Here is a 22,442-nt window from a genome sequence, read left to right as displayed (position 1 = left end):
AATTCAATGATGCTATCTTGGCTTATGTTACTCATCTTTGGATAAATTTGATGAAAAATTATGGTGAAACTCAATTCTTGACATTTTTGAGGCTTTTGATTGTGTTTGGTGTAAAGGTCTTCTAAACAAAGTTCCCAATAGTTTTAATCATTCTAAAATTCAGTCCTGTGTTATTTCTCACAAAAAAAATGTCTACTTCTCCAATGATCATCATCAGTGATACTTAAATTTCTGTTGTGTCCAATATCTGATCATAATCTAAAAATGATGATCTATATCAAATTTCATGATCAATCTTTATTGGAGATTACCCTGACTTCTAATCTCTCCCTTTATTTCATCTGAAAAGCATTTCTCAAATAGCCTTCTTCTGCATCGAAAAGAATGGGTTTTCTTTTTATAAACATTATTTTTCTTCAAAATTTTCTCTCAATGTTATTTTTCTTCTAAACAGGTACAGACTCTCTAAACATCTCTGAAATCTGTCTTACCATGGAATGTATTTTCCACATATGAGCTGGAGCTACCAAAACCTCTGAAGCTCCTAGCTGCTATTCAAAAGAGTCAAGTTAATTAATAATTCTCTAGCAAAACTTTCTCCAGTCTGTTGCATAGACATTCAGTTTCAGTGTATGCCTTTTCTATAGATATTCCCATGAGCATTTTTTTCTTTTGAATTGGCCTCTATACTTCCACTGCTCTGTCCCCACCATTCAGCATTCATTCACTGTCCAACTTCGAACTAACCAAACTGACTTTTTCTCTTCCTCATTTTGTATTTCCCAAAAGTCTGTCTGCAAAATTTCAAGTCTAATGTCAACAAGTACCTTCATGTTTGGGTTATCAGTTGGGGGGTGGGAATGTAAATAATTTATTAATTTATTAGTAAGGCTACTAAAGGACAAAAAAATTATCTGAAACATATGAATGCTACTTAAAAATTCCAATCTAATTGTAAATGATCCAAATTAAAAAGCTTGAATGTTATAAAATGTTTTCTACATGTGAATGCTTTGATTCATTTTTGATCAAAGAAAAGGCTCTCATAATCGTATCATATAATTATGGAACACATATTGTTAAAATTTTTGTTTTACAAAAATATATTCAAATTAGTAATATATTAATTTTAGGATATTGTGATATAATTGGTAATAAATTAAGTTTAATAATATATTAATGTACTGTTTTAAAACAGAAACAGATGTTGTAAGTGTTATAATTTGTCTTTTTTAATTTAGGGACCAGATGCATTTTTTCAAGCTCAGGAAGAAGTTTATGGTATTCTGGAAGAAAGATATTATCATTCTTTTATTGTCAGTGATATATATCACAAAATGATTACTGATGCTGAAAAGAATGGCATTGACTTTACACATATTTCAGAAGGTCAGTTCAAGAGTGTATATTTGAATATACGGTACACTTTGTTTTGCATTTTTAATACTTAAATTCACTGAATTTTCTTAGAATTGTGAATATTATTACAAACAAACCTGGGTAAACAAGAGATAATTTACACAGCAATTAAAGTTAATGATTGGTGATATTTTTAACTTATCTAAACATATATCAGATTGCTGATAGCAGAAAAACTATCAGCTAATATCTTTCTTTTTGGCTGCTTGTGTATAAGCATGCTTCCTTGCATCATTTTCAGTACTAATAATAATTCCCAACCACTTCTGTCTAGAGTTTCTGTCACTTCTGTCACTCCATAGCACTCACTCTAGAATCCATAAAAATCAAGAATGGCACCGCTGCAAATGCTATTTCTCATTGGTGACTGTGATATTGAGCTTATGTGCAGATGCCTGCCATTGAACCAGTGTAGCTTCTTACAGATGGTTGATGTTCTGACAAATGTTACCGTGGCCTCTTAGACTAACTACAGGAAATTTTCTGCAGGGTGTGTGTGTGTGCGCGCGTGCGCCTGCATCACAAACTACCCTCTTCTGATTCATCAAATACTTTCCACCAGTTTATGAGACCATCCTGACCCTTTTTTCCCCCCGCCTAGATGTCACTTATAGTCTTCCACCTTTGAACAGTATCTGTCGTGAATTTTCAGTGGTTCAGATTATTTGCAATCACACACACCGAATGGTTATTGATATGGCATCCAACTACTATCCCACATTAAACGTCTACGAGTTCCAATCCATGGTCTGTCTAGCTTCTACTTCTTCTGTTGCACAAACAAACCCATGAGATTTATATTGGTATGACTCAGAAAATATGCATCCATGGAGGACTTCTGACATAATACACAATATTCATGGTGTGTCTGAATACATATACTTTTCATCATACAGCGTATGATATTTTTTAAAATCGGCACTTCAGAATTATGTAAAGTGAAAGGGATAAAAGGTGAAAAATTCTTTAATTTGCAAGCGAGTGTATTCATTTATGAATTAAAGAACCAAAATCCGAGTTTTGTATTAGCTTCAGACTTCTACTTTCATGCATAAATTCAACAATGAGTCACTGGGTTGCTTTTTTTTTTTATACATGTATTAATTTTTTATTCAAGGAATAAATATGCTTCAGACATTTGTGTGATTCAGTACCTACTGTTAAGCATATTAATATCAGTAGTGCAAAATCTAACCACTTTACCCATATCATGCACAAACCATTTCACCTCTTCTTCCCTTCTTCACTAGTTCTTCCTTGTGCCGACCAGGCTAGCCGGGTGGGTAAAGTGCCTGCCTGGTAACCCAAAGGTTGCGGGTTCAAATCCCGCCTCGGGCTTGGATCAAAGTACTGCAAAAACCTTGGGAGGTGCATTATGGCCACAGAAGCCGATGCACCAACAACTACCAAAAAAAAAAAAAAAAGTTCTTCCTTGAATTTATTCAAACTACTCACTTCCACACCACCAGTTGGAAGTTTGTTTTCCAATAATTAATTACCTGCTGGCTGAAGGAAAATTTCCACACGTTTGTCCTGAATCATCCTTCCTCAGTTTAAATTTATGCTCCCTCATGTGAGCAGTCTGAGCAGGACAAAGGATCCCATCAACATTGAGCCTACTTAATCCATTCAAAGCTTTAAATACCTCAGTCAGATCTCCCCACTCTTGTCAATTCTCCAAATGCTGCAATTTGTAGAACAGGTCTTTCCTGGTAAGAGTACCCTTTTGATCTCCCTCATTAATCTTGTTTCTCTTCTCTGCACCCATTCCAAGATGCATATCCATCCTAAAATGAGGCCTCCAGACCTGTATACAGTACTCAAGATGTGGCCTAACCATGGCCTTATAAACAGGATAAACACTTCCTTTTCCCTACTAGCAAAATTCCTATATATCATTGACAAAATCCAGTGAGCTGCCTTGGCAATCTGGTGTACTGCTTAGAGAACTTCATATCCGAATGCACAGTTACCCCTAGATCATTTTCATTTTCCACTACCCTGAGTGTAGTACCACACAGTTTGTACATTAATCTGGGATTACTGCTATCCATATGCAGTACTTGCATTTGTCCATGTTAAACACGAACTGCCATTTCAAAGCCCATCTGCCTAATTTTTTTAGGTCTTGTTGTAGCAGCTTACCCTGATTATTGTCATTAACCACACTGCCAACCTTTGTCATCTGCAAACATAGACATTAAGCCTGATGTACCTTCATCAATATTATTAATAAGTATAGAAAACAACAATGGGCCCAGCATTGAACCTTAGGAGCTCCACTAATAACAATAATCCACAAAGAACAATATCCATTAATAACCACTCTCTGTTTTCTCCCACCCAACCCCCCCTTTATCCAGAGCAGTAAGTTGCCCTTAATGCCACCCTGCTCCAATTTATACATCAGTCTTTTATGTGGAACAGTTCAAAAGCTTTTCTGAAATCCAAGTATATGATGTCAGAATTGTTCTTTGCATCCATTTCCTTTGTTACTGCATCATAGTATCCAGTCAATTTGGTCAGACAAAAATTGCTCTCTCAACAAATACATTCCTGTCTAGATGGTCCTGTATTACTTCTTTATTTAGTAACCCCATAATTTACCTTTAACAGATTGACTGATTTTTTTTATGGCCCAAAAACAAGAAGATTATAATGTGCCATGACAAAGTTAAAATTTAAAAAAAGATGAATATTTTGTTAAAATGTTCATCAAAAGGTTATTTATATATATATATGTCGGAAAATAAAATTCAGTTTAAGAGTAATTTAAAAAGTGCTGACACATTGTCATTATCAGTTAAAACCTGACTGTACTAACTCATTTCTAAAATTGGTACAATTTTAGAAATACTCAATCATAAAATATGTGTAATGGTGTCACATTGCTCACTAGGAGGGTCATCAACCCTCAGCAGAAAGAAATGTGTTAGATTACTGTGTCCTATGAGGAACCGAGCAAGAACAACTTCCTCTTTATAGACTGCTCATGCGCCATAAAAACCAAAACTCTTTATAGACTACTGTAGATGGATCACAGACTTAATCTGATATAATTTGTTTGTTACCTGCAGATGCCATGAATCTTGCCACTGAGAATGCAACTTACAATGGCTTGCCAGTAGTCTGTATAGGGGACTGTCAAGTAGCGCTTATTTGGGTCTGCCGATTTGACTCCAGTGTCAGCGAAAGCATTTCCTTTAATCCTGATGGCTGTGGATGTCGAATCCATCTTCAGAGAGAGAGAGAGAGAGAGAGAGTTTATCATCTACTCAGTCCAGGACAGGGTTGGATGAGTAGTGTTTCATCGCTGATAAAGCCTGTAGTGCACTCGCTGAATTGGTTTACATAATAAACTGTTGGTATTGGTGATTTCTTATGTAAGCCAGAGCTAACTCTATTGCATGGAGCTCTGCAGGGTATGCTAAATTCAAGGGGAATTCTGCTCAGATATACTGTTATCTTGAAAAACAGCAGCAGATCCCATACACAATTCCCGACTTAGAGCTGTTATGTAAAGTGGCGAGAAGTTAGAATGTTCTGCACAGTGTCGTGAATAGAGCTGAAGGTAGACAGAAGATGGGATATTAGACTTTATCGTGTTCTTGAGCAAAAAGTCACTTGCTGTTATTTTTTTTTTTACGGCGCCTCCATAGCCAGGTGGGAAGGAGCAGCAGTGCGTAGCACACGCTTCTTGATTAGACCGGGGTTCGAGCCCGTCACCACCAAATACGGAGGATGCGGAAAGGTCATTCAGGGAATGACCACCGCATATCCCGGAGCAATATGGCCTTAGTTGCTAATGCTCCTAAAAACCAAATAACAACAACAGCTGTTATTTTAGCATGCCGGTGTAGAAGGGGCTGCTTGAGTGATTGAGCAAACATCTTGTCTGCCGTGAGTTTATTATTCATAATAACTGCAATAATACACCAAGCTTATAACTGAAACTTTATTAAAATAGGAATAATATAGTAAAAGACTGGATCAGATTGTAAAATAAAAGCAATAAGATAAAATATAAATAAAATATAAAGAATAGCAATTACACTATACGGAATAAAAGTGATAAAAAAAAAACCATAGCTTTCAGAGCGACTGCCTCCTTTATCAACAGTGAGACTTAACTTGCCATGGTACATCCTTAAATAACTGCAGGATCACGGCTCACAGCACGTGTTACTGTAGGAGCATGGGCAGTTTCCTCCACATGTACACTGAAACCTCAAATGGCTTGGGAGCATGCCAGGCTGAACCATTCATTCTGTCCAGAATTACAGTTTCAAAGAGGGGATGAATATGAATTCCCCTGTCTCTGTTAATGGTATTGTGCTCAGAAGAGCAAATCCGCAAACCCTCGAGCCATTTGCGGATCCAAAATCCATGCGAACTGTTAACTATAACGGCATCGCCAGGTGAAATTTGGTGGTTCTTCTCCCAAAAATGTTCAGGCACAGCAGATTTCCCATAATCTGCAGCCTTTATTGCATTAATATGCTCCCCATATGATCTTTGAAATGGCGTTTTGTCTCACTAACATGTTTGTACCTTCCATTGATACGGGATCTTTAACCTTTGACATGACTGTGTGCAATCTTCACCCTGGTAGTTGCACACAATGTGCCTGACACACACGTAATACTCGAGCGATTTGCTCAGTTAAGCCTGGGTAGCAGGGGATGTATGCAGTGGCAATGGGTGCGAATGGCTCTCTTCATCCGTGTTCTGCTTCCCGAACATATTTATCCAAGATCTTCTGGGGATAGCTGCATTTCCTAACATCTGCTGTGACACATTTAAACTCCTCCTTTCTATCCTTGGAGGCACTACAGCTGGATCCAGCCCTATCCAACAAGGCCCTAATAACACTATTCTTGTCATTGTTGGCTTATGCCATGTTATAATGCATATATTGCCCCCAGCACATTGGTTTTCTATATACACTTGTTTTTATTCTGGGGCCATCTCTATACACCAACAATCAATGAAAACTGAAGGTACCATCCATTTCCACCTCCAAGGTAAACTGAACAAAAGGAGAGAAGCTATTAAGAAAACTGTGAACCTTATCCTTTCTCCCCCTTTGCACAATGGCGAATGTATTGTTGACATATCGTTTCCATGAAAGCATGAGGGAAACAGACCCATTAAAAAATGTTAGACTCTAGCTCCTCCATGGCTAGGTTTGCTATAACAGCACTAATTGGGGAGCTAATTGGTGGTAGGGAGAGACATAGTTCTACCCTGTTACAAATATCTTCTATGCTCAAGGGATTCCTGTCCCTTAAGGTGTCATCCCGCTCCAATGCCATGCGTATGACATAGTTGATGTGGTGTCTGTTTATATGTATCTCCATTGAGCACTGGGTGAAATGTGTGCTCATGGCAATTCGATGCGGTGTCTCTGTTATTTGTAGTGGGGTTGAACTACACCGATGAGCCAAACCATTATGATCACCTACCTAATATGATGTTGATCCTCCACATGCAGCAAAAACAGCTCGTACCCAGCCAGACATGGACACTACATGATTTCTAAATTTGGGTTGTGGTATCTGGTACCAACACATAACCAGCAGATCCTTTAACTCTTGTAAGGTCTGTGGTTGAGATGCCGCAAATTGGAGTTGCTATTCCAACACAAACCACAGATGCTTGATGGGATTGATGTCTGGGGAATTTGGAGGCCAGGGTAATACCTGGAAGTCTTCCACAGGTTCCGCAAACCAGTCTCGAATGATCCTGGTGGTGTGGGTGGTGTGGCATGGCACATTATCCTGCTGAAAAACGGCACTGCCAGAGGGGAAGACCATTGTCATGAAAGGGTGTACCTGGTCAGCAATGATGTTTAGGTAGGTGGTAGATGTCAGAGTGCCCGGCACATGGATGACTGGACCCAGGGTATCCCAGCAGAACATCGCCCAAAGCATGATACCACTGCCACCAGCTTGTTTTTGTCCCACAGTGCATCGAGGCATCATCACGTCCCCAGGGGCGCCTCCATAGCCAGGTGGGAAGGAGCAGCAGTGCGTAGCACATGCTTCTTGATTAGACCGGGGTTCGAGCCCGTCATCACCAAATACGAAGGATGCAGAAAGGTCAGGGAACGACCACCGCACCGGAGCAATATGGCCTTAGTTGCTAATGCTCCTAAAAAAAAAAAAAAAAAAAACCAAACAACAACAACAACTTCCCCAGGTAAACGACGCACACATACTCAGCTGTCCACATGGTGCAACAGGAAATGTGATTCATTGGACCAGACGACCTTCTTCCAATCACTCAAGGTCCAGTTTTGATGATCGCATACTCATTGTAGGCCCTGTCGCTGGTGAACCATGGTTAGCATGGGCATTCAGAGCAGCCTGCGGCTACTGTACTCCCGTCACCATAATTCCAATTACCGGTGAGTTGCACCACAGTCGCCCTTCTGTTGCCATGTACCATCCAGGAGAGCCATTGCTCACCTCGAGCATCGATGAGCCATGATCTTCCAACACCTCGTGGGTTTTCCCACTTCACACCACTAACCACGGATAACCGTGAGCATCTCACCAGCCATGCCGTTTCGGATATGCTCTGACCCAGTTGTCTGGCCATTACAATTTGGCCTTTGTCAAACTCGCTTAAGTCTGCTGCCTTTCACATCTGAAGAACAAGAGTAACACTGATTAACAGAGATCAGTATCAGGTGTTTTTTATACCGTGTCCCCACCCGTGCATGTGTCGTAGTTCACCTGCAGTTGCTTTGATTTGCATTACGACACTCTGGTCATAATGTTTTGGCTCATTGGTGTATGTCTCTCTAGTACCACCATGTTATTTCAAAACACTATGTATAAGCAGGTTCACGGTGCAGTGCTTGGCCCCCCAATTAGTGCTGTTATAGCTAACCTAGCCACAGAGGAGCTAGTGTCTAACATTTTTGACGGGTCTGTTTCACACATGCCTGCATGGAAACGATACATTCGCCATTGTACTGAGTGGGAAGAGAGGATGAGGTTCTCAGTTTTCTTAATAGCTTCTCTCCTTTTTTTCCATTTGCCTCGGATGTGGAAATGGATGGCACCCTCCCTTTCATTTATGTGTTGGTATATTGAGATGGCCCAAGAATAAAAATGAGTGTATATAGAAAACCCATGTGCCAGGGGCAATATACGCATTATAACACGACACAAGACAACAATCACAAGGATAGTGTTATTACGACCTTGTTGGATAGGGCTGGGTCCCACTGTAGCGCCTCCGAGGATAGAAAGAAGGAGATTAAATGTGTCAAAGCAGATTTCAGGAAATGCAGATACCCCAGAAGATCTTGGATAAATATGCTAAGAAGGCAGAACAAGGTCGAAGAGAGCCATTTGCACCTATTGCCACTGCATAGATCCCCTACTATCCAGGCTTAACTGAATTGCTCAAGTATTACATGCGTGTTAGACACACTGTTTGCAACTACCAGGGTGAAGATTGCACACAATTGTGTCAAATGTTAAAGATCCCATACCAATGGAAGGTACAAGCAGGGTCATCATCATCATCAGCCATTTTCAATCCACTGCAGGATGAAGGCCTCTCCAGCAACTTTCCAGTTCCTTCTGTTTTGAGCACTGGCCATCCATTTACTACCCAAAAACTAATGAATTTCATCTATCCATCTCCGGTCCTTTCACCTTCAGTCCTTTCACTGTTTCCATTGGTGTACAGCAGATTTCCACTTGATAAACTTATAAGTGATTCATTTCTTCTTCTTGTTTCAGCCAAATTGATGATATTCCAATTCACATTTTCTAATTCCTTTTCCAGCTCTAATATCCTGTCTTCACCGATGAGTGATCGTACATTATCACAGGCCAAGTTCAGTTTCCGTGCATGGCAGCCTAGTCGTACCCAGAGATTCTGGGTGGAAGCACCCTCTGCTTCCACTCTGATCCTCTCGCTGCCGTAAGAGGGAGAGTGAAAGCTGCTGGGGACTGAGGGCCATTTGTATTGTTGTGCTGTCATATGCTGGAGGGTTTGGTCTTTTCCTCTTCACGCTGACCAGGCGTCTTGAAGAGAACCACTCTACACATTCGTTGCCACCTAAGTGACGTAATAGGGCTTACCATCGAGAAGGTGTGCATGAGTGGATTTTAGGGAGGCAGGCCAACCGGACTTCTCCTAAATCTTCTGTAATAGAGAGATATTGGATCCATCAGTGTTTTAGGCTGAGTGTCTGATAACACACAGGATACCTGTTCCCCTCTAAGTCCCCTCTAAGCAGGGTCATATATGAGATTAAATGCCTGGGTTGTAGGGAATGCTATGTTGGTGAGACAAAATGGCATTTTGAAGATCGTACGGAGAGCATATTAATGCAATAAAGATTATGGGAAATCTGCTGTGCCTGCACATTTTTGGGAGGAGAACCACGAAATTTTACCTGGCAATGCTGTTATAGTCAACTATTTGCATGGATTTTGGATCCACAAATGACTCGAGAGTTTGCGGATTTGCTCCTTTCTGAGCATAATACCATTAATAGAGACGGGAATTCATATTCATCCCCTCTTTGAAACTGTAATTCTGGGACGAAATGAACGGTTTGGCCTGGCATGCTCCTGAGCCATTTCTGATTTCAGCGCTTGTGTGGAGGATACTGCTCATGCTCCTACGGTAACACGTGCTCGTAGCATGTGTTAAATACTTTATGCATACATAATGTCTTCCTAAATATATTATGCATACTGTAGTGGAACTTGTCCTCCCCTGTTTATGGGTGACCATATTTCCATTAGTCCTTTTATTACAGCGTTAGTTATCTTAACCAGGAGTTTGAATTCACTCATTTTATTGACAACACTCCTAACATTAGTGAATGTAGTTGAGACTGTGTTCTTATATAGTTTACTACTATGATACACTCTTTGAATTATTTAAGCTTGTTTCCTTAACATTAGCTTTACTTTCACTTGAGTTATCACTACCCTGAGAGAACATTTTGCTAATATCAGATGTTGCTCCAGTAAACTAGAACTTTTGAGGTGTGTGCAAGTGTTACTTTAACCCCATCACAAGGTAAACACATATCTATATTATTCCTATCCCCTCCATTCCACTAGCAATTCCCCTGAATTCTTAATGTATCCTCAGTAATATTGGCATAAACCCTTGCATCACATTTATTCAAATGTATCCTCTCTACAGAATAGTTTACTTCCATCTAGAGATGTGGCCTCACTGATAACCCTTCCGCCCAAAAAACATTACAGAGTCCCTTAAGCCTTGAGTTAATCTACTGGCCTCTCAGAATATAATCCTTTCTATCTTGCTTAGGCAAAATTGCAGATACATAAACATTCTGTACTAACTCACAACATATTTTCAACTTGGTCCTATATATATCTAACAAATCATCAGTTCATGTGTGCTTAATATCATTAGTCCACACATAATAATAATGATCTCTTTACTCCTTTTAAAATGTGACAATCTGTTGGCAAAATCATTAATTGTTGCTCCAGACAGACAGACACAGGCTGGTTCTAGTCCATCTAGCCTTATTGTGTAAAATTCGTTAACAATAGGTGTATCACCTGGTAGGTTATTAGATACTTCAGTCCCTGACAAGTTCACAGTTTTATTTTTCTCTAGGACAAGCATCCATTTCTTCAGTGACTGACATTTCTATAGCAGTGCACCAAGTTTAATTTGAGATTGGTACATTTCTTACATTCGGAACAAAGAAAAGAATCATCAGTTGATTATAAACTATGATTATCAACTAGATCGACCTTTGAGTACATAAATTGCCTATGACATTGTATTCATTGATGATCTTGTATTAACTATTGTTGAATTAAGAATTAAATTTACTAAATATTACAGAATTAACTTAAAAAATATTACAATAATTAAATTAAAAATTGTAATAATTAATCACATACTAACAGTTTATGAACTACTGAACTTAAGAATTTAAATTTCATAAATCCTAAAAGAATCTAACTTAACCAGAATTAGCATTACAATAAAGGTAAGAATTAAATTTACAAAATAACACAGAAAGTAACTTTAAAAATTAGCAAAATTAAATGTGCAACATATTAAAGAAATGAGCTGAAGCAAAAATTAGTCTACTGAATTATTTATCCAAATTGCTAATCCTTTAGACTTTAAGTCACCTATCCATAGATCAAAGGGAGAAACATCTGCTCTATGACTGCTGTCTGTCAATCAAATACAATAATAATTGTTGGATTTCTGCTAACTTCTGTATCTTGTAGCTTTGTACCCTAAATTTATCATGTAATATAACTAGTACATAATTATATAATTTAATGGCTAAATGCAACCATTCTTTTAAAAACATAATTTTAGATTAGCCCACCAATTTAATTTTAAACTCATATAGACTACTACATCAAATACATTATCAGAAGTTCTGGCTTAAAAGGAATATGTCACTGGTAGCCTGGCGTGAATTCACAGACTTGAATAACATGCATATCAATGCCGTTCAACATACAGTAAGTAAGAGTCACAAGGTCAAGGTTTCCAGGGTTTCCCCTATATGCCACTGTAGTATCTGAAAAGGCAAAAGCCAAAGCATGTATGTGTGTTATGTTGAGTGTTGAGTGCCAGCACCTGCTGACTTGGCCCCGGGTGCCAAGCGTTATTGTGATTGAGCAATTCTTTGAGCTATTTATAGAGCTCAAAGAATATACTGTGACAGTTCTTGTTAATTTAGAAAGTTTTTCATACGCTTAAAAATTTATTGTTAACTTATTCTTACGAATTGTAAGCAAGTTACAGAAAGGAAAACCACTTTTTTTCTTTCCTTAAAACTAACAAACTAATTTACACTGCTTGGTCACTCTAGCGACACTGCTCCTGCTTCCCTGTGGCAGGGCCGGTAACCTTGGCAGAAGAGGTTCTCTGCCAAGAGCTAACATGGAACATGATGGCCATTATCCATCTGTTGAGCCTCATGCCTCAACTTGTTCAAGGACAGACCAAATGGACTTTGACACTTCCCATCCTAAGAGACAAAGAACAGAAAGATCCAAAAAGGAATCGCTACTGTTTCTTATAATACATTCCCAAACAAGTCAACCGATAGGTGCACTTTCTCCATTTCTTATCCAGAAATGTCTCGAGAATGCTGCTGGACCACCTAAAACAGTGAAAAGACTTCGCTCCTGAGATCTACTTATAGAGACTATGAATAGTGGGCACTCTGAAGCTCTACTAAGAATCTCAAAATTTGTGAATATTCCTGTCACAGTAATTCCACATGCCACCCTAAATACATCCAAAGGAGTGCTGTCTGGGTGGGACTTAATAAATATTACTGAAGAGGAATTAGTCCAAGTGCTACAAGACCAAAAAGTTGTATAGGCAAAGCAAATTAAAATCAAGAAAGACGGTGAACTGGTTCCAACATGCAGTATAACACTGCGTGTTGGAGCCAATTCACTGTCTATTCAGATATCCAGCCTTAACTGTATCCTTCCAGCTACAGTTAAGGCTGGATATCTGAACTGCCATATCTGACCTTATATCCCCAATCCTCTCAGGTGCTTCAAGTGCCAAAAATTTGGCCATGCTCAAACAGTGTGTAGAGGGCTTTCACTGTGCCCCAACTGTGGATCCAAGGAACACACAGATAGACAGACTGTCCAGCACAAACACCATTATGCCCAAACTGTAAGGGTAACCACCCAGCTTACTAAAAAGTCTGTGAAACCTGGAAAACAGGAAAGAAGATACAAAAAGGAAACAAGAAGCAAGGAAACAAGTTTTGCTCACTGAACCAAAACTCATATATGCAGCTGCAGAACAAAAACACAAATCGGAAGGAACTTAAACTGAAGTATCCATACCACCAGCTACATCCATTTCTGACTAGGCTTGGGCTGTTCTAGTGAGTCTGCAGGAGTCCCCCTAAAGAACATGTAAAAACCATCTTAGCGTTCCAAATAAAATTGGAACGCTATGAACAGATTGGCTCTAAAAACAGTAAGAAACAGTTTCTACTTTAAAAGCTAAATAATGGATCAGTTGATTCAGTGGAATGATAGAGGCCTCCGTAGCAATATAGAGATATTCACAATTTGATAAATCAGCATCATCCAGTAGGCATCTGTCTACAAGAAACTAATCTCTCTCTCTCCACAAGTGACATTTTCAGTTAAAAACTATACCATGTTCAGGCAAGACAGGATCACTACCCATGGCTCTCGTGGCGGTGTAGCTATATTGATTGACAGTAAAATCCCTTCCAGTTGTATTCCTCTACAAACCACTTCAGAAGTAGTTACAGTACGCCTTGTTCTTGTATCCATATATATCTCACCAAATCAGAACTGCTCGATAACTGAACTAGATGATCTTATCCTACAACTGCCCTCTCCTTTCTGCATGTTGGGTGATTTTAATGCGCATCACCAATTATCAGGATCTTTACAGACAACAATCGGGGATGCACGATAGAGGCTTTTCTTCTAAAGCATAATCTCAAACTGCTGAACACAGGCTCAACCTCTGCTACAGACCTGTCGATATTCTCACCCACGTTATTTCCAGACTTCGATTAGAGAGTTTCAGACAACCCATTAAATAGTGACCGTTTTCCTATAATCTGTAAGCTCTGCAGAAGAAACTTACCAGTAAGTGGCCGACTAAATGGAAATTCTCAAAAGCTGACTGGAATAAATATGCATCCAGCATTACACTAGATGATGGCATTAGCATTAGTAGAGACACATGATGCAAGAAAGCACGCTTATGCAGCATCAGCCAAAAAAAAAAGCTCCGATTTCACCCCTCTGTTCGTTCTAAATACCTGTCCAGCTCAGCCTTAAATTAATTTAGGCTATCAACTTCCACAACAAAAGATAGAAGTCTGTTCCACCAATCAACTACTCGCTGGCTAAAGGCAAACTTCCCCACATATCTATTCTACAACTGTCTTTCCTCAATTTGAATTTATGCCCTCTCAGGTGATTATTCTGAGCAAGAGAAAGAATCCCATCAGCATTGAGCATGCTCAAACCATTCAAGGCTTTATACACCTCAATCAGATCACCTCACAGGTGCCTAGTCTCCAAACACTGTAATCTGCAAAACTTATGCCTTTTCTTCGTAAGCGAAACCCTTTATTCCATTCACTAATCTTGTTTGCCCTTCTCTGTACTCGTTCCAACAGCTCTTCATGCTTCTTAAAATGAGGCCTCCAGGCCTGTATACTGTACTCAAGGTGTGGCCTGACCATTGCCTTATACAAGGGGATAATCACTTCCTTATCCCTGCTAGAAAAATTCCTATATATCATTGACAAGATACCATGACTTGTGTTCTGGGGAAAATTAAAGAGAATATACCACTGACTTGTGTTCTGGGGAAAATTAAAGAAGCATTGCAGGATCATCTAAACAAGGCTGCAGTAATAGTTAAGACACAGCATGGGCTTGTTAAAGGGAGGTCTTGTCTGACCAATTTGATTGGATACTATGATGTGGTCACAAAGGAACTGAATGCCAAAAATAATTTTGATATCATATACTTGGATTTCAGGAAAGCTTTTGATACTTTGCACATGGAAGACAGCTGTACAAATTGGAGAGATATGCCATTAAGGGTAAGTTGCTGCAATTAATAACAGGATGGTTGAGTGGGAGACGACAGAGAGTGGTAATCAATAGACACTTGTGTTGGGCCCATTGTTGTTTTGTTTATTTATCAATGATATTGATGAAGGTATATCAGGTTTAATGTCCAAGTTTGCAGATTATACAAAGGTTGGCAGCGTTGTTAACCACAGTAAAGACAGTATCCAACTGGATCTAGGTAAGTTGGGCAAATGGACTGAGAAGTGGCAACTGAAGTTTAACATTGACAAATGCAAAGTACTGCATATGGGTAGCAATAACCCAAGAGAAAAGTACCAACTGTGGTACTACACTCAGGGAAGTGGAAAGTGAAAAAGACTGGGGTAATTGTGCAGTCAAATATGAAGTTTGCTGAGCAGTGCAGACAGGGCAGGTCATGGAGTCTTGTCAATGATATATAGGAATTTTGAGCAGGGACAGGGAGGTGATTATCCCGTTGTACAAGGCAATGGTCAGGCCACACCTAGAGTACTGTGTAGGAAGGATGTTCAGTTGCTAGAACGAGTACAAAGAAGGGCAACAAGGTTGACGAGGGGAGCAAAGGGGTGCTCTTACCAAGAAAGGCTTAAGTTCTGCAAATTGCAGCACCTGGAGAGTAGACACCTGCGAAGTGATCTGATTGAGGTGTATAAGGCCTTGAATGGATTGAGCAAGCTGAATGCTGATGGCATTCTTCTTCTTGCTCATATTAAGAACCTGAGAGGGCATAGATTCAAATTCAGGAAAGACAGTTGTAGAAGAGATGTGTGGAAATTTGCCTTTAGCCAGCGGGTAGTTGATTTGTGGAACAGACTTCCATCTTTTGTTGTGAAAGTTGATAGCCTAAATAAATTTAAGGCTGAGCTGGACAGGAATTTGGAATGAATGGAGGAGGGGGGGTGAAATGTTTTTTTTTTTTTTTTTTTTTTTTTTGCTGATTCTGCATAAGCTTTCTTTCTTGCATCGTATGCCTCTGCTAATGTTAACCTCAATTTTCAAATATCCACCACCAATTCCTTAAATGCTGGTCTCCAAGTAATTCTCCAATGGGAACAAAGAAAACTTAGTTAACTTCAATCCTTCTTAAACTCAGGCCTGTCTTATTTCTTGCAAAAAAAGTGTACTACACTTATCTTCTCACAAAAAGAGCCTCTTATGCTCTTCCATCATACCCAGATTTCTAGTCTCTCTTTGCATAGGATATCAGAAATATTGCTCCCCCTGCATAAAAAAAAAACTAGGTTCTTTTTCATTCTCAGTATTACTTTTCTTCTAAAAAGCTAGTGACTCTACAAACCTCAAATCTGCACTGCCATTGAATATTATTCCCACATTTAGGGTGATGGCCCCAAAATCTTTCTCAAGCTTTCAGACCTGTGGTTTTCGATATGTTTTTTAATAATGGCACCCTTAAGTAATTTATTTTATTTTGTGGCACTCCTACTTAATTTTCTGCCTATTAGATTTGATTTGATTCTCTCTCTCTCTCTCTCTCTCTCTCTCTCTCTCTCTCTCTCTCTCTCTCTCTCTCTATATATATATATATATATATATATATATAAGTTAGTAGTCATGAAAGGTAATGTGCTAACGTTACTGGAATGGTAACTCTGGTTATATAGAATTTATGGTCGTTGGGTACTTTCTGCATATAGCAGTGTCCCAGGTCCATAATCCATTATTATTATTTTTATTTTTATTTCTATTATTAATAGTATTTTAAACTGTTGCTACCTTTAAAACATATATATATATATATATATAGACAAATGTTTATATTCAGTGTATAGGGAAGGGATGCTGACCTATCAATTGTAATTACCATGGAAAAATTGAGAAGGCCTGTAAGGTGAAGGAGACAACCTGAAATAAATTGATTAACATAAAAATAGAAATAATAACGATGATAACACAGTATTTCAAGTGTGGTCTAACGATTTGTAAGGCCACACTTGGAATACTATGTTCAAGTATGGAGACCGCACCTAAAGAAAGACATTGAGCTTCTTGAAAGGGTGCAAAGACTAGTAACTCACCTGGTGAGATCAGCAAAAGGGCGTCCTTATGAAGAAAGACTTCGAATATGTGGGTTGCAGAGTTTGGAAACTAGACATCTTAGAGGAGATTTGACTGAGGTGTTTAAGGCTCTGAGAGGCATCAGTAAAATGAATGAGGACGAAATTTTCAAGATTATAAATGATGCTAGAACTAGGGGACATAAATTCAAGTTACGGGGGAAATGTTTAGATTGGATTGCAGGAAGTTTTATTTTAGCCAGTTGAATAAGTTGCCTACATGGGTGGTAGAGGCTGACAGTTTGGGGAAATTCAAAGGTCATCTAGATAGTACCTTCAGGTGATGGAAGCGCATAGGATGATAGGTTTAATTTCCTTTTCTTTTATTAATTATTTTTTATATATATTTTTTTTTAATTTTTTTTATCATTGTTTTATTTGGTTTTTTTTTTTTTTTTTTGGCTGGTGCAGCATAAGCCATAGGCTTTCTTGCACCATGTGGCCATTACTACTAATACTAATAACAATGTTACCTAAAGTAGTGGGTCCTGGGGCTTTAACTACTTCTTCAAAGGGTCAGCAGCCAAAACTGTAGGAGCCAACACGATAAGTAGAGTCTCTGTTTCTGTTATGATGTATACGTGCAAAATGTATAAATCATAGCCGACCCGACAGAGACCAAAAAGAAAGGAATAAAATATTAAAAAAAAAAAAAAATGCCAATAAAACTTTAAAGCAAAAAGAAGAATAAAAATGTTGAAATCAGAAAGACCGATACATTACAAAAATTAAAAAAAGTAACTGTAGATTATAGATTTGTAATCTGAATTTGTAAATCACCACAAAATTAAAAAGATACTGTACAATGAAGGTATTTAAACACTTGGTTTACATGAGTTATTTGTGTCTGGTGTGATTTGCAGATCTTTTTGATATTGGGTGGAATATTGGAGAGACATATTCTCATTTCTTCCTCAATTGTTTGTAGTCTTTCCCTCTTGTTAGTTTTTATAGTGGTAAGCACAGAAAATCCTAACTCACGTAGTTAAGATAAGGATGTACCTTTTTATAATGAAATAAATATATAAATTAAAAAAATAAGTTAAATAACTTAAACCCAAATTAATGGCACCCTACTTGAAACCACTGTTCTAGACTATTCAAAATAGGGTAGTCTGGTTAATTTATGACCCATCTCTTACAAAGTCTCTCTGCCTCACAGATATCCAATTTCTCCTACACTTTTTCTATAGGTATAGGTATTTCCATGGGTACTGTCTTTCTGAATTAGCCTATGAAATTTCCCCAAGCTCTTCCAAACCAGTCTGAACACATGCTGCGAGCAATTGGCATCCATTTACTATTCAAATCAAAATTCACATAACCAATGTTTCCTCTTCCTCATTTATCTCTTCTACTTCTGTTTTCTGGAACAACCTTCGTTCAAGTGTATACTTCCCAAAAATTAAAACCTACAGAAATTCAAGTCTAATGTCAGTAAATATCTTCTGTTTTCTCAGTGTTAAGCTCATGGATAGCCTTAAGTAATGTAGGTTCTAATACCTTTCATGTTTAGGATTTAAAAAAAAAAAAAATTGCTTACATGCTAGAACTAGGGTGGACCACAAATTGCCAACTAGATATGAAAGATTGATGATCCTGTTCGTGTTGTTGATTAACTGAGAGGTGAGAGGGTGGAAGACATAAACCAGATAGCAGGTAATTTAACAAGCATTACACATAAAAATAAAACACATAGGTAGTTTTCTCCCCCCCCTCCCTTTTGGGTTATGCAGCAAAAGCCTGGCTTCCTTGCTCCACTGGCCAGTACCATTACTAATACAGTGGATTCTGGTTATTTGGGCCACCGTTTAATCAGGGCAGCCATTTATTTGGGACAAATCTTAAAGAACAGAACCCAATCGAAAAAATAGCCAGGGGTTTACTTCGCTTAATTGGGACAACAAGCCGTTTAATCGGGGCAGGAGACTACAGCACTCAAGATTACCCTACGATTGTCTCCGACCATACCACATGGTTCGGCTGGATTTCTGGAGGTCACAACCATAAAACAATTAGCAGTCACCTGTTTATTGGGCTTTTCTGTTAGTGCAATCTATTATAAACGGATAGTAAACTCGACCTTATTGAATTTGCGATCATACCGATAGCTGGAATTCTGTATGCTTTCACGTTATGGTGAAATGTGTTTTCCCCTTCCATGAAATCTTCAGTCATATAAAAAAACAAATTTTCAGAATCTTCTCTTCATTCCTATTTTTTGATCTTTGTAATTTGTTACTTCGTTCTCACTTGTGAGTATCGTGTTACTTGCGATTTGTGTGTGTGCTGTGTTCTTTGTTATTGATTGCTTATCGTTTTTACTGTTTTAAATTTTATCCCCCCCCATCAAAAATGTCAGTGAACAGAAATATCAATTAGTTAGTGTGTACATATTACAGTGCATATTAATTAAGTTATGCACATAAGCGTAAATTTATTTTTATTTTGCTAACCTGTGGAAAATATTCTTCCGATTTTCACGTATCATTTAATTTTTTGATTGGTAAGGTAATAAAGTGTAAATTTGTGCTTGATATATCTTTACTTTTATAGCCTGCGGATAATTTTCCACCTATTTTTGCTAATTAGAATTGCTGTTTAATAGAATTAAAATTCAATTCACAAACGTGATCACAATGGCCGGCACTTATTACATATCGTATAGTGAACGGTACTTTACTATGGTGAGTCCATTGTAACGTGATTTGATCGTACAGAAAATCAGTCTTAAAGTGGGGGTCCATTGTATTTTTAACTATTTACGTGAAACTTCGTATGATTGGGGCAGCCGCTTAATCGGGCCAAAATGCACTAGTCTCGATGTGTCCCAAATAACCGGAATCAACTGTACCACTAAAATGTGAGTATATTCTAATATACAAACATTAGCTTTTATATACATATGATGTTATCAAAATATGTAAGTAATAGGTGACACATTCAGGATTACAAAATGTTTAAATATCTTAGTTTTTCTCCCCCCCCCCACTTTACATGGGTTATATTTTAAAATACTTATACTTTCTTTATACTATATTGTATAAAGAAATTTGTACTTATACTATATTGTTATTCTTTCAAAGTTAGAAAAAGGCATAATTAAACTACTGCAACTTCAACCTGTAAGAAAGACAAAAACCAAATTTTAATGCAGTGTGTAAAGTTTTAATATTCTTTCAGTGTGATTTTTACTTTGAATCTATATGAGCGATTGTGCTAGAATTGGTGAGCTACGAACATAAAAAAATTAGAAACCATGCTTCATTTGTTGGTGTACTTTACACACTATGTCACTGCTTAATGTAAGTGAAACGAAATAGACTGAAAAATACTTAGTGTACAAAGTACATGACGTATAACATTTTCTTTCTTTAGGCTACACTTATTTTTGTCAGCTGAGTTGTATCTGCCAACAAAAAAATGTATACTTTACTGAACAAATGGCTTGTATACTAATGGAATGATTAATGTGAGCCAAACTAGATGAAGGTTGAAACATATTGGCTTCTTTATCTTTCCCTTTGATTAACACTTTTTTCACTCAAAATATTTTAGCTGTAGTGGAACATCTATCCAGGAGCACATAGCAACATTATATAAATTTTTAAGACTCTAGCTACTTCTCTGTTTCCAAATTTATTTTTTGTAAGCTCATTGAAACTGTTAGAATTTTATCTTATTAAATCAGTAATGTATTTTTTTGCACAGAGTAGTGTGTTATTTCGATATTTTTTTTCCTGTATGGCACGTACAGGAAAAATGCCCGTCAGTGGGTTCATCAGGTACTGTTCTGTACATCCTTCCCTTTATTAGAAGTGGTTGTTATTTTATTGTTATTAAACATATGTTCTTAAATATATGCTTCATGTTTGGTAGTAAGTTGGTTGCTTAGCCATATAATAAATTCTCATATTTAGATATTCCCGAAGAACCAGAAAGTCCATTGGTTGATGATTCTGCTTCAAAAGCAATGAAAGAAGACTTTCATGTATCATTATTTGATCACTCTAGTCATGCCAGAAATCACCTACATCAACTAGAAAGTAGATTAGCTGATAAAACACAAGCTTTACACGCACTGAGAGGAAATAATAAATCAGACTTAAAGGTATAGAAACATTAATATTTTATCCCATTTTGCTTAGCCACAGTTTTTATATGTGAGTATACTTACAGGTGTCCCTTTTTAAAGGTATATATTTAGTGATTATAAAGCTTATTCCTCTAGATGCTGCAGATTATAAAGCTTATTCCTTATGTGCTGCAGCTTCTTGCATCTCTAGAAATGGGTAAGCAGTGACTGGTGGATATCCAATGTTCAGCCAAACCAATTACTCTTTATTCTTTCTGGACGTATGGAAATGGAAGAGTGATTCAGACCTAACAGTAACTAACTTTAATCACTGACTATGTGGTTGCCGCTCTTTCATTTTGAGAAAGTGACAGTGTAGAGTAGCTTTACAGTGATTATGATGTTTTGAGCTCACTTACTTGTAGATAAAATACTAGATGGACTGTAAATATATATCATCACATCAGAAAGATATGAAATACAGGGTGTCCCAAAAAGGTGTAACCAATTTTAAATGTTTGTAACAAATGTAATTTTAATGACAGAAACACAAAACCTAGTCTAAATGTGAGAAAAACAGTTGACGTTTTTACTTCAATAATCCATTCTAATACCGTACTTTTCTTTTGCAGATTGTGACGGTTGTCCTGAAGTTTAAGGAGAGAGGTAACAAATGGATCCTGTGTCCAAAGCACAGGTAGTAGAGTGGTTTATTGAAACCCGGTCTGAAATTCAGGTTCAGCGTAATTTCAGGAGTAAAAATGGGATAAAGCCACCAACCCATAACAGCATCAGAAAGTGGTATCAGCTATTCAAGGAAACAGGTAGCATCCATCCTAAGAAAAGCCCTGGTCGACCAGCATTGATGCAGGAAAGAGTGGAAGTTGTGAGAGATGCATTCGTTCGTAGTCCTCAAAAATCCATTAGAACAGCAGCACGCCAACTGGCCATCCCCAAGACTTCAGTGCATAGAGTGTTGCAAAGAAATTTGAAAATGCACCCTTATAAACTGCAGATTCTCCAGCACATAACCCGGGATGACTGTGTGAAACTTAAACAATTCACAGAAGACATGTTGGAGAAAATGGAACAAGATGAACATGTAATGAAATGGATTTATTTCAAGAACGAGTGCACATTTCATGTTTCGAGAAAGGTGAATAAGCAAAATGTCAGAATTTGGGAGACTGAAAACCCACACTGTGCGCAGGAGTATCAGCGAGATAGCCCAAAGGTGAATGT

General features: G+C 37.9%; 1 protein-coding gene across 1 annotated transcript in view; it reads left to right on the top strand.

Moving 5' to 3' along the window:
* Window positions 1-22,442, top strand: part of LOC150090896 (sorting nexin-25-like) — a 325,882-nt gene that overhangs the window by 153,959 nt on the left and 149,481 nt on the right. Inside the window, exons 13-14 of the mRNA XM_090376672.1 lie at window positions 1,242-1,389; window positions 21,046-21,236. Coding sequence (XP_090232798.1) covers window positions 1,242-1,389; window positions 21,046-21,236 — 339 coding nt within the window. The remainder of the gene's footprint in view (window positions 1-1,241; window positions 1,390-21,045; window positions 21,237-22,442) is intronic.

Source organism: Mastigoproctus giganteus, chromosome 1, assembly GCF_048544385.1.
Source record: "Mastigoproctus giganteus isolate SK-2022 chromosome 1, ASM4854438v1, whole genome shotgun sequence".
In the NCBI taxonomy this organism is placed as follows: Eukaryota; Metazoa; Arthropoda; class Arachnida; order Uropygi; family Thelyphonidae; genus Mastigoproctus; species Mastigoproctus giganteus.
Note: the sequence above shows the minus strand (reverse complement) of the source record. Positions and strands in the feature narration are given on the sequence as shown.